The 13,283-nt window shown below is 52.6% G+C and overlaps 1 protein-coding gene across 1 annotated transcript in view; it reads left to right on the top strand.

Moving 5' to 3' along the window:
• Nucleotides 1-594: 594 nt before the first annotated feature.
• The window catches only part of GALNT9 (polypeptide N-acetylgalactosaminyltransferase 9), a 119,554-nt gene continuing 106,865 nt past the window's right edge, over nt 595-13,283 (top strand). Inside the window, exon 1 of the mRNA XM_061140867.1 lies at nt 595-835. Within this exon, the coding sequence (XP_060996850.1) occupies nt 595-835 (241 nt within the window). The remainder of the gene's footprint in view (nt 836-13,283) is intronic.

Raw genomic sequence — 13,283 nt, 5'->3', positions numbered from 1 at the left:
AGGTGGGGTGGGGTGGGGTGGGGGTGGTCCCCGAGGGGGCGGTCCCGAAGGGGCGGGCCTGCGGGGGCGGGCACGGGGCCCCGCGTGCATGCTGATGAGCTGGGCGGCCGCGTCACTCCGCACCGGCGCCGTGACTGCGGGGTGGGCAGGAGCCGCACACCAGCCGAGCGCCTGCCGGCCCGCGCCTCCCTCTCTTCTCCGGGCCCCGAGGCCCTCCCCGCCGCCCCTGAGAGGGGGCCGCGCCCTTCTGAGGAGGATGCCGAGTGCCCCCTGCGCCCACGGCCCCGGGCAGCCCCTGCGCGTGGGGAACCCGGGAGGCAGAGGGGCGCGCTGAGAGGGCGCGGGTGGTGCTGAAGGGACAGCTCCCGGGCACGGGCGGCAGAGCGCGCAGCCCTCCCGCAGCATCCGCCTGCAGCCCCTGCCAGCGGCTCCCGGCCCGCAGTCCCGCTCCTTCAGCACCCCCAGCCCGCAGCCCGCGGTGAGCTGGGCTGGCTCATGGTCCCCGAAGCAGCGGGCCAGGCGGAGGCTCCTGTGGCCACCGGGCCCACGGGGATGCCCCGCGGGTGAGGCAGCCCCCAGCTTCCAACCGCGTTCATGGCGGTGGCCAGGAAGATCAAAACTTTGCTGACGGTCAACATCCTGGTGTTCGTGGGCATCATCCTCTTCTCCGTGTACTGCCGCCTGCAGGACCGCTCAGAGGGGCTGGTGCAGATCGTTCGCAGCGCCGACCGCCGGGTGCGCAGCCGGCACGCCAAGGTGGGCGCGCTGGCGGAGCGCGAAGCCATCCTGCAGCGCCTCGACCACCTGGAGGAGGTAGTCTACAACCAGCTGAATGGTGAGCTGAGCCAGCGCCCCGCTCGGGACAAAGAGGCTGGGCAGAGTGGGTTGTGGAAAAATTGTTCCCGGGTTTGGGACGCTTAACTGTGTCCCTGGCGCTACAACCTGTGAGGACCCCAGGGATCTGGTGGCCAACCAGGGCTAGGATCGATTTCCTGTTACTTGGGGAGTGAGTCAGGTAGAAGGCAGATGGGAATACAGGCTCTGTGTAGCTGAGGGTGCTGGCCTGAGTGACTACACAGACACTTAGGTGCCCAGAGGACACTTGAGTACCCCAACCCACCAGTACGCATGAAGGGACTCCACCTTGTTCCCCGAGGAACTGAGGGAACTTCTAGAGACTGTAGGACCTGTGTTAAGAGCAGGCAGTGCTCAGATCCAAAAGCAAGGGAGTCTGCCGTGCTGCTTCAGGAGCTGTGGGCACCAGGACTGAGCCCAGACTCACTCCCCTCTCTTAGGGAAGAAGTGGAGAGAGGCAGAATGGCCATGCTGCCTTTCAGAGGTGTTCTTTAGATGTTGCTGGAGAAAAGTGGGCTTCCCTGGTAGCTCAGACAGTAAAGAATCTGCCTGCAGTGTAGGAGACCTGGGTTCAATCCCTGGGTCAGGAAGATCCCCTGGAGAAGGGAATGGCAACCCACTCCAGTATTCTTGCCAAGAGAACGCCATGGACAGAGGAGCCTGGTGGGCTACAATCCACGGGGGTTGCAAAGAGTTATGCCCCAACCACTGGAGCTGTTCAGTTCCCTATCCTGGGGATGCTCAGGACTCAATCAACCAAGTGCTATGGGCTGAGTATGAGGCTGTGAACCTGTGACTCATGGACAAATAGAGTCTAGGTCCTGGCAGGGGCTTGGTAGATATTAATTACCTAAATGGGCCCTGGGCCGTGGTGCCTGGGAACCTGGAGTCCTTGGAAGCTTCTACAGGAAATGGCTCCTGGAGGTGGGTTCCTTGTTTCATCCCAAGCGGGTGTGAGTCACCCTGAGGGTCAGTGTGGGAGTCAAGGAGGGTCAGGGCCAATGTGGAGCCAGGTGGAGGGGGAGGAGGGGTACTTTTCCACGTTGGGTTGCAGCAGAGCAAAGAAAAGCAACTGCTGCTCCCTGGGCTTACTCTGTGCCAGTGTGCAAGGAGGAAAGAGGAAAGTTTATGTTTACCTCATTAGTAGGCTTTCCCCTTCTGTCCTGTGCTATTCTGGTTTCTGCATCAGCAGCCCCTGGCAATGCTCTTTAGGAAGCGTCAGTAACAGGCTCCAGCAGGAGCTGTCTGGGAGCCACCTTGCATAGACGGGGCCTGTTCCACACGTCACTCAGTCCGATGTGAAGGTCCTCTTGGGATTTCCTTCTGGATGCCCAGCCGGCCTTGGAACAGCAGCTCTGAACCCAAGGCTTGGTGATGCCCAGGATATGGGAGCTGTCTGCAGCCATGCCCGCCCTCTAGCACATCCTCTGACTTCCCAATTGCCTTCTCGCCACCCCTAAACTCCTGGATATTTGTCTGGAGGTAGTTCTGGTGGGCTGCTCAGCTTTTCTGATCTTCCCTATTCAGCTGAAACCAAGAGGGGAGAAAAGTTTAGTTCAGCTGTCACTTGACCATTCCGGTGGTGATTCATCTCCAGGAAGGCGGTGTGCCCCGGTAATAGCACACAGCTTTATTGAAGTGTGTTTGCCAGGGTGTTATGGTCTGTTTTATGGGGAGAAGTAGAGGATTATATAAAAACATTGGCAGCACGTCGGGTTGTGTAACATCCTGACGGCCAGCTCAGCGCTGAGAGCCATTCTCCCCCCTCCCGCACATCAAGGTGAGAAGGAGCTGGGATTCTTGGAGGCAGAAAAAGCCAGTACCTTTGACCGACTTTCTCGACCCTGATGGGAGATGATGAAGTGTTTCGGGAAAGTGTCATTCCCAGGCCCACCCCAGCCTCTCTCCTTCCCTTCTCCTGGCTTCTTTCTCCTCCCTCCCCCCTTCTCTCTTCCTACTCCTCTTCCCACCCCTTTCTCCTTTTAAAAATATTTTTTCCCTCATCCCTTTACCAAATCTCTTCCTCCTATCAATATTGCTCTCTTCTATCTTTACCCTCCCTTACCCCAACTGTTCTGTCTCTTTCCAATCTCTGTTCTGTCTCTCCCGCCACTCCCACTCTTTATCTTGCATCCCCATCTCAGACCATGTGCCCAGCATAGCGTCTTACCCAGGGGTCATTCACTATTTGTTTCTGGATATGACAAGAGAGCCCCAATCTAGCACTCAGCCCAGGTCGGTCCCTAAGGAGAGGACAATGTAGGAATGGGGTTGACCTTTGTTCACAAGAAGCCCTTTGAGGCCAGTGCTCACCCTTCAAACTGGCACAGATTCCTCTGTTAAAGGATTTTGAAGAACATCAAGGACAGTGCTTCCCGGAGGAGGCAAGCAAGCCACAGCCCTTTACATTAGTGTCTGTTGTGTTTTAGATCCAAGAAATAGGATATGGATTCCTAGGAGCTTCTATTCAATACTAATTCAGCTGAGTTTAGAAAGGAGAGGGAGAAACCCCAACAAAATTGATTTAATGCTTATATTGATTTATTCCTTTGCCTTGACTGCTTCCTAGAAACACTTCTCCTGGCTTGAAGGAGCTGGTGGGGAGGAAAGATTGTCCCTGGGGAGCAGGGCCTAGAAGCAGAGCATCCTCCTCAACACCCCACACAGCCTCTCTTTAGCTGGTCCAGTGCCCTTTACTTGAAATGTCTTGTTGACTCAGCAAAGACTTATTAATGGTGTGTGTAGATTCAAATTCACAGGACCTGGCTGGGGGTGGGGGTCAGATTTTCTTTAAGGAAATGCAGTGTAGTCATATGTTGTAGGTACATGAGAGTTTGCTTCTAAGTTTAGTGCTCAAGGCAAGAAAAAATGTTTATAGGCAAAAATCATCCTTCCAAATATCCTAAACTGGATATCAAGTACAGCATCCCTGGTGTCATGTGTGCAACTGGCACAGACAGTCTTATGAAGGTGGAATTGGAGAGCCTCTAAGCTCAGTGAGCTTCCCCGGTGGCCCAGGCAGCAAAGAGTCTGCTTGCAATACAGAAGGCCTGGATTCAATCCCTGGGTTGAGAAGATCCCTGGAAAAAGGAATGGCTACCCACTCCAGTATTCTTGCCTGGAGAATTCTATGGACAGTGGAGCCTGGTGGGCTACAGTCCATGGGGTGGCAAAGAGTCAGACAGGACTGAGCAACCAACTTTCAATTTCACTTTAAGCTCAGTGAGGAGGGAGAGGGAATCCCATTCAGTTGGTCATATGTTCAAACCCTTCTGCCTTCTATGATCCCTTAGGAGCAGAGGCTGAATTCGAACTGGGGATGGGAGGGGGAGGTTTCCATTTGGGTTGGTTGGCTGCTTTTTAAAATTCAGACACATGTGTGTTAATTCCCCCTAACTTGACCCGCTAACCAGCCCAACTCTCTCACAATCAGAGGTCAAAGCCATGTGTCCATTGTACAGATGGAAAAGCTGAGGGCCAGTGAGACAGCAGGGCTTACTCAAGGTTGTTTAGGAAGTTAGTTGTGGAAGCTGCTAGAAGCATACTTGCTTTAGAATGATCTACACTTCTGCACTTATCAAAAGTTCAAGTTAAAAGAACAGAAGGTCCAGTTGTGGTCTATTGGGTGATGGCCTTGTACCTCTCGGGTGTGGACTGCCTCCCACCAGCTCTGCCAGCACCACTTCCCCTCCACTGGGAAGAGGTACTTGCTGGCCCTGCTCTCTCAAACTGAAGAAATTCACATAAGACTGGTACCAGGTTTTGCCATAATTGTGCACCACACCTGTTCCATTGTTCATCTGAGGGTGGGGATTTTTGTCTGTTTTATTCACAGTTCTAATGCCAAGGGTCTTGGGTGGTACCTTGCACACAGCTCATGCTCCAGAAATATTTTTTGGATGAGAGAGTGAGTGGATCTTTCTCTAAACGATTGATTGTTTTTGTTTAGAATAAATTTATTTTAAAAGACATTTGCAAATCACCACCGTACCCGTAAGCAGGAGGGGACTAGGTGAATGAATGTAATGAAAACAAAATCATGCTCTTTAATTCCAGTGTGATAGGGCTGTCAGCAGAGGCTTTGAGCCAGAAACCTGCCCTCTCTTTGTTAAAAGGGAGATTCTCAAGTGTGGGGGATATATTGGCATGAAACCAAGACTTTCTCCTTGAAGAAATCAGGGGATTGAGACAGCCTTTAAGAGGGGATAAGTCTTACAGTGTGAGTCAATGTTATTTAAGGCTGTGTTTGTTTTCTGCCAACAATCCTGTCCCCCTCCCAGGATTTTGACTGTACACTTTGGGAAGCCCAGGTCTGTAGCAGAGTATTGCTTAAGGGGATGTGATCGGGGGATGAATTGGGTGGGAAGAGTGGTGAAGTGGCTGTCAGGTTGCTAAGGGGCACTTGTCCCTGAGGCTGCATCCACTGCAGGGAGCCCAGATCAGGAAGCTGAAATCCTAATAATAGTCTGAGCACCATGAGTGGTTATTGGTTTTTTTTTTTAAGTCTTCATTGAATTTGTTACAATATTGCTTCTGTTTTACCTTCTGCTTTTTTGGCCATGAGGAGTGGAGGGGGGTGTTTGACTTGAATCTCTTTTTCTGTTCTCCTCCATTGGATCTCAGCTCCCTGGCCAGGGATTGAACCCACACCCCCTGCATTGGAAGGCAAAGTCTTCACTACTGAACTGACAGGGAAGTCCCCACCCTGAGTTTTAGTAATCGAAGAATTTTGGAGTTGAGACCAGGAGGTGCCTGGGGAGGGGCGAGAAGGAGGATGGAGAGAATGCCAGGTGGTCACCCTGTGTTTGCCTTGGCCCCTCGGGCTGCAGGGGGAACAAACCCCTCTGTGTGGAGCTGTCTTTTCTGCACTGTGGTGCTTGCTTTGGCGGTGGGCAGGTGTCACAGCTGGGAAGCTGAATTTGGGGAGGTGTCCAAACAGTCCCCACCTGGTGTGGGAATTCAAATATCACATGAGAGCCCAAGCCACGTGAGGACAGCAAGTGCCTCAAACCCTGGCATGGGGTGGATGCCCGATCAGTGCCCTTCAAGTGACCAAAGGATGAATGCCGCAGGTCGGTGGAGCCTGAAGGAGAGTGTGGTGGAGGAGGGGCGGGCATGGGTGTCTGAGAGGGGCCTGGAAGGTTCCTGGGGACACCGAGGGGCTGGTTGCCCCTCTGGACCACTCCTCACCTCTATGGTATGCCTGGCCCAGTCCGTACACTCCTGAGAGCCTGTGTGCGTAGAAGGTGCTGACTTCTCAAGAGGGGTTTTCAAGCCCTTCTTATTCACAAGCAGCTCCATTTTGAAGATGCCTAAGATATTCCGCTTGCAGGGCATGTGTGTTTCATCAGAAAGATTTCCCTAGTCATTGTGAATTTTAATTCTAGAAGTAGCTCCCCGCTGGTTCCCGGGCCCTTCCAGCTCGAGTTCATCAATCTCCTCCATCTTCCTCGAATCTGCTTTATGAGTTAAAACGTCCTGCATTGCTGATCCCAGCAGTCAAAGCCACCGTGGCCAGAGAAATAGTTGCCATTCGTTCAGGATTTAATCACGGGTCCTGGCAGGTCTTGCTTCAGAATGGCAGCAATTAATTGGTTGGCCATTTCTGCCCCCACCCCCGCCCCAGCCCAAGGTCATTAATTGGCTGGCCTCTCCCCCTGCATCTGTCTCACATCCCCCACTGTTGTTGATTTACTACAGAAAGTGAAAACATAGTTGGTGCTCCCAACCAGAGCTCAGGTTTTTACACAACCACGGGCAGCGGGGGGAGCTTTTGACATGAATGGCTTTTCCCGTTCTCCTACATGGGAGCTGCCTGCAATTACATTTCACTCACCCTGAGAAGATTAACAGCATGTTGGTTTTGCTTTTTTCCCCCTTCTTTGCCAGTGCTACTCTGCCTGCTGGTCTAGCTGTGACCCCATCCAACTACCAACCACCCATGTCAGAACACCCGAAGCCACTTCCGGTCACCGAGGTTAGCGCTGTGCAGTCCTGGGCTTTGGCATCTTGGGTGATGAAAGGCAGGAGTGCTTCACCCTGAGATAAACACCCCTCATGCAATTCCCTTGGGAGGAGCAGACCTCATTCTGGAAGGGCTGGCTCTATCCAAAGACTCTGTAGATCCAGCAGGGGCCCCCGCTTCTAGGAATAACTCAGGCCGACCGTGGCCCCCACCTTGGGAGCCTGCTGGGGCTGAGTGATTGCATTTACAATTCAGCTCAGCAATTTGCATATTTCAGAGGTGCGGCACTATTTTCTAAAAAGACAGTTTATCCTTCGTTGACTGGTAACTCGACAAAAATAAGTCTCTAATCACTTCCATATCCCATGTCCCACTGGGGACATTCCCACCTGGGATCCAGCTCTTGGAACAGCTTTTCTGCTCTTTGGTCAGCTTTTCTATTCTGCACTCATAAAGCACAGGTACTCTCGAAGGGAGGATAGCCAGCTGTCATAGGAGGGATGGGGAGAGGCCGATTCATGGTGAGATGGGTCCTTGGAAACTGCGCTGCAGGCTGAAGCTCTCTTGTTCTCTGGAATGAAGGCAGTATCTCCTTATCCTTATCATTCACTCCTCATGTGTTCCTGATGCTGAGTCAGGGTGCGGGAGCAAAGGAGATGCAGGTCCCTGCCTCTCAGGGCTGATGTCCTAGGAGGGAGGCAGGTGAGCAACGAGTGGTGTGAACAGGGCAACTCCAGACAGAAAGAAAGGCCACCAAGAGAAAGAGTGATGGAGAGTGGGTGGGTGGGACGGGGTCCCACTTTAGATAGGGTGTGGCTTGAATAGCATTTCCCCAGATTCATGTCCTCCAGGAATCTCAGAATGTAACCCTGTTTGCAGATATATGTAGATGAGGTTGTACTGGAGTAGGGTGGGCCCTGGTCCAGTGATTTAGAAGAACAATAATGTCCTTCTGAGATGAAGAGGGACACAGATGTAGAACATAGAAGGCAGAGGTAGAGACTGGGGTGATGCGTCTATAAGCCAAGGACTCCGAGGATGCCAGCAACTCCGGAGGCTGGAATAGGCAGGAGGGACCCTTTCCTGGAGCCTCCAGAGGGAGTGTAACCATGATGCCCTGAGTTCTGACCACCAGAGGACTACAGTGGCCATGTGTGCTGGGACCCTGACACCGAGGGTGGGTGGGGAGCTTCTCTATGATGATTGAACTCAGATGTGAGTGAGCTGTGAGGGGATCGGGGAAGGGCATCTGGGCAGGGGCCAGCCCCACGTGATTGATTCTGTGCTTAATCGCTCAGTCTGACTCTCTGTGAACCCATGGACTGTAGCCCGCCAGGCTCCTCTGTCCATGGGGCTTCTCCAGGCAAGGATACTGGAGTGGGTTGCCATGCCCTCCTCCAGGGGATCTTCCCAACCTACGTGAGTGGAGAGTGCCATGAAGGAGGAGAGTGGTGTGTGACCATCAGGGAGGACATGGGACCGTGCTCTTAGGAAGGTATGCTCACACACCATAAATGTCCTGTGTGCCAGGAAGGCTTGGACTTCATCTGCGACCATGGACGTCTGTGCCTCCATCTAGCTGGTTGGATTTTTAAAGCACATTTATGATCTCACTCAGATCTCTGGGACCGAAATGAGACCCACAGGGGGTGACAGCACATGATCTCTCCAGCCACCCGAGGGTTGGGACAGTCTTGATTCTATGCCTGCTCAGCCTGTGACCTGCCTTGGGGTCCCCAGTCAGGGCTTCTCAACATATTGCTGTTGACATCTGGGCCAGGTAATCTTTGCACATGGTGATAGGGTGCTGGTAAGCTGTTGAGCAGCATCTCTGGCCTCCACCCACTAGATACAAGTAGTCCTCTCCACTCCCACCTGCAGCTGCGGCACAAGAAATGTCCAGGCATTGTCTAGTGTCCCCTGGGGTTAGGAAAACTCCCATGGAGATCCCTGCCTTCTGTATAGAACATAGGGGTTGACTGGCTGGGTTCATACCTGGCTCCACTTCTCAGGAAAGTCAGTCACCCCCTCTCGTCTCAATTTCGTTATCTATAAGGTGGGGATGATGGAAACACCAACCTCTGTAGAACCTTGTAGAGGCAAAAAGAGTTGGCTTGAGTGAAAGGGGTCATCCCTGTGTCCAGTGTGATGCTAAGCCCACACTGCTGAAAGCTCAGGATCCTGCTGGGCACAGGAAGAGTGCCATCCTGAGGGCCATCCCCCATCCATCCTCTGTTGACCTTGCTGACTGTACCAAGACAGTCTCAATTTAGTGGCAACATGCCTCTTGCATGCTCTGAACTTGCCTATATACCTTTAGACTCACCCTCAGGCTCAGCATCCTTGGCTGGCTGTGTATCCAGCTAGACTTTATTAGCCAAATGCTGTTTCATTTTCTATCGATTAACATTTTGGGCAAAGGATAGAGGTTTCCTATCTTGCGTATCAATACATCACTTATTTAAGAAGCAAATTCACTTAATTCAAACGTGCATCAGTTTAAAGGAAGCTATTAAGCAACATGAATTGAGTGGTCTACAGAGACATGGATACTGCAGGCAGGTTGGAGGAAAGACCAGTGTGGGGTTGCTGTCATGGATGATCCTTAAGACTCCGGGCTATAGCACCTGGTCTTGGAAAGTGGCCTCCCCTGGGGTTGTGGATTGATGGCCTCAGAACTGATGAAGGGAGATGCTAGACTCTGGATCCATGCTCTTGCCAAGGCTTTCCGAAGCTCTGAGTCTGATAAAACATAAATAAAAATAAAATAACCCACTTGTGCAGATGTGGCCCTGACTCCTGGGTCCTGAGAAGGAGGCAGCAGCATTGGCCACACCCCCAGGCCACTCCCCAGAACTCCCCACCCTTCCTCGCTTCACGGGGGTGATCCACCTTGGCAGGCAATCCTGCCATTCATGTCTGTCCTGGCTCAAGGCAGCGACCCTCTGGTCCTGCAGAGGGGCGTCCTGCTCAGAAACCTCAGCTGTTGGGTTTTATTTTTAAGTAAATGAGCCCAAGTACAATGGCTCTTAATATGCCACCCCAGGCCTGGCAGTGTGCCAGGGAGATAAGATCTACAGGTGCCCGGCCTGTGATGGATCCCGGCCCTGGTAGCCACTCCAGTAGCCTCCTGGCTGGCCCAGAGTAAACCCCTTCCTCCTCCTTGAATTTTCCACCCTGATTAGAAGTGAGGCTTGACTTCAAGGCTAGAGGGGCAGCGTGTGCCCAGAGCCAGACACAGGGCTGGTACGGGGGGAATAATGGCTGGGGAGAGGGGAGGTCCTGATGGTCCCACTTGTGTGTGGACTGATTTGCCAGATGGGACCTCCTGGAGGTTGAGAGGCTCAGGCCACAGTTGGTTCATGAGCTTCTAAGTATATTTCTTAAAAAATGGAAGAAATTTCAACAGGAAGTTACCAAAATAGTTATATATTTTAGACATTTATATGTAACGAGTTAATGCTTTTGATACTGGAGTGCAATGTGGTTGTACTGTTTACAGGAAGATCATGGAATTTGTAGGAGCGCTGGTTCTTGCAGACGTCCTGGTCCGAGAACATGGCATGTTTAGAGGTGTGTGCTGAATGCCTTCTTCTCAGGCTCCTGCAGGTCAAAGGCTGACATGGGTCTCCTGGGGAGGGTACCCTATGGAGGCTCTGAGAGAAGTCTTTTCTTGACTGTGTTCTTGCCTTTCCTGGGGGTTCAGCACCCATATCCTGCACCCGCATCTGGCCTCCATCTCTGAATCCAGTGGCGTTTCGCCTCTTTGTGCCATTCTCCCAAAGTCACATCCCAACCCCCACTCTCCTCTTCATCTCCCTCTTCCACCTTTAAGGGTCCTTATGATCACAGAGGCCCACCGGATAATCCAGTTCAAACTCAGCTGATGAACACATTTAATTCTCTCTGCCATGTAACCTAACATATTCCCAGGTTCTGGGGGCTGGGATGTGAACACCTTTGGGGTCCGTGATTCTGCCGATTGCAGTGAGCAAACTGAACAGACTACTGAACATGGAGACATGCTAGGGGGCAAAATAAGGCAGGAGGATAAAGTGTCAGGGGAGAGACACTGGCATCCATGAGGTGTCCAGAGAAGGCCTCAGGAAGGGAGTAACTCACAGTGGGAGCTGTATGAGTCTGCTCCGGCTGCTGTAACAAAGTACCACACCCAGAGGGCTTAAACCACAGAAATTTGTTGTCTCACAGTTCTGAAGGCTGGAAAACCAAGATCGAGGTGCTGGTATGGCTGGTTTCTGATGAGGCCTCCCTCCTGGCTTGTGGATGACTTCTCCTGTGTGCACGAGCATTTCTGGTGTCTATCCCTCTGTAAGGCCACAGTCCTATTGGTTTAGGGTCCCCCAGTGACCTCATTTAATCTTAATTACTCCCCTAAGGCCCCTCTCCAGGTACAGTCACATTGAAGTTAGGTCTTCAACATACAACTTTTTTTTTAAAAAAAAGTATTTATTTATTCGACTGCATGGGGTCTTAAATGTGGCATGCAGGATCTTTTTGTTGCAGTGCATGGACTCCCCAGACCAGGGAGTGAGTGCAGGGGAAGACATAGGTTGGCTGAGCTGGGACACTCCCAGGAGATGAGGAGTAGCCAGAAGAGAGGTGGACAGGCCAGCGTCTGATCCCGGGAGTCAAAGGGACAGCACTGCTGAGTGCTTTGATGGGTCACACTCCACGAGCCCTGAGGGCTGACTGCTGCTCCAAGGGTGGGGGTGACCTGGACAAAGTCAGCTTAGATGCAGGTTGGGGGTGAAGTTGGAAGTGGCAGACATGGGGCCCTTCTGCAAAACACTGTGGATGTTGGGGCTGGATGACTGTTGGCGGTGGGACCCCCATGCAATGTGAGACATGGAGAAGTACTGTCAAATTTCCCCTGGGGGCATCTCCTCCCCCAACTGAGAACCAGTCCTGTGAAGGAGGATGAGATGAGGGTTGGTCCTGGAGAGGGAGATGGGGCTGACAGAGGGTGTTATTTCCAAGATAAGAATTAGGTGAGAGAGAAGGAAGGGGTCCTGGAGCCCATCCTGGAGCCTGTGAGAGGGTGGCACCCCAGCTCAGGAGCTGGGGCCTGGCCAGCACCTCAGACAGCTCCTCTGCTCCTCCTTCTGAGGTAGAAGGGCAGTAGGTGAGCTAGCAGTGTGGGGTGGAAGCTGGGGTGTTCTCTTTTCTTCCTTTTCTCAGAGAGGCAGCAAATTAAGTTATCAGTTGAGGTTTCGATCCCTGGGTTGGGAAGATCCCCTGGAGAAGGGCAGGGCAACCCACTCCAGTATTCTTGCCTGGAGAATCCCATGGACAAAAGAGCCTGGCACACTATGATCCACAGGGTCGCAAAGAGTTGGACATGACTGGAGTGACTTAGCACGCAGGTACTATTAAATGGGTTTTTAAAAGAAAATATGTGTCTGGTTATGTATTATCTACATCCTATTTTAGAATAGGGGCCACTACAGATGTGTGTTGTGAACAGGAACACTGAGTCGGTGGGGTTGAGAACACCTCACAGGGCAGGTAGGAGCCTGGGAGAGGCCACTAAAGGCCTGGGGGCTGCAAGGGCCTGGGCAGAGAGGGGCCTTGTCACCTCCCAGCCAAGAGGGGAGCTGATCTCCTCCCCCCTGTTCCCCTCATGGGTGGTTCATCCCCAGGCCTTTTCTGGGGAGCAGGGGGAAAGTTTGGGAAAGATCCATCTGGCTCCAAGGGTGAGTGGGCACTGGCGGGGGGCTGCCCGGCCAGCTGTACCTCCTCTGGGATTCTCATCTTGGACACCCCTTCCTCTCTGGCACTGTCATCCCCACCATCCTTTGCCTCCACCCTGAAGATGTTGCCACCTCTTGGAGAGCATTCTCGGGTGAAGGGGTGTTCTCCTTCCCACACCCTGAAACCCCATTCCAAGGCTTCATGTTTCTGGGGGAGACCCCAGGACAGAGGTTGCTCACAGCTCTGGTGTTGAGTCCTAGCCACCGGTTGGCATCGTTCTGAGATGCTTTGCACTCACCTGGTGGTAACAATAACCAAGGTGGATGCACCATGCTGTGGGTTCGAGGTCTGTGACCATGCTTGGTACTCACAGCAGCCTGTGCAGGAGATAATTTCTCTCTGTCTTCAATTCGCTGATGAGACCATGGCCAAGCAAGGTCAGCCCCCACTGGCAGCAGAGGGACTGGGACCCAGGCACACTGGTGCCAAGGTCCCTGCCCTGCACCGTCTCCCCGACGATGACCTGGGAAGACATCAACTTAGCGAGCTCAGTGGTGAGGACTAATACCTCCTGCTCAAGCAAAAAGGACTACTTTTACTTTTAACAGAATAGTTAAGTCAAATCGGTTCTATGTGCAGCCCTCATCTGAAACCCAGCAAGCTTCAATTTTATTCCAGAGAAAGACAATAACAGAAAGTGCCTGGGACTATTTTCACACTATTTGAGCATATTGTGGAAAATGTATTAATA

The sequence above is a fragment of the Dama dama genome, chromosome 5 (assembly GCF_033118175.1).
Source record: "Dama dama isolate Ldn47 chromosome 5, ASM3311817v1, whole genome shotgun sequence".
Lineage (NCBI taxonomy): Eukaryota > Metazoa > Chordata > Mammalia > Artiodactyla > Cervidae > Dama > Dama dama.
Note: the sequence above shows the minus strand (reverse complement) of the source record. Positions and strands in the feature narration are given on the sequence as shown.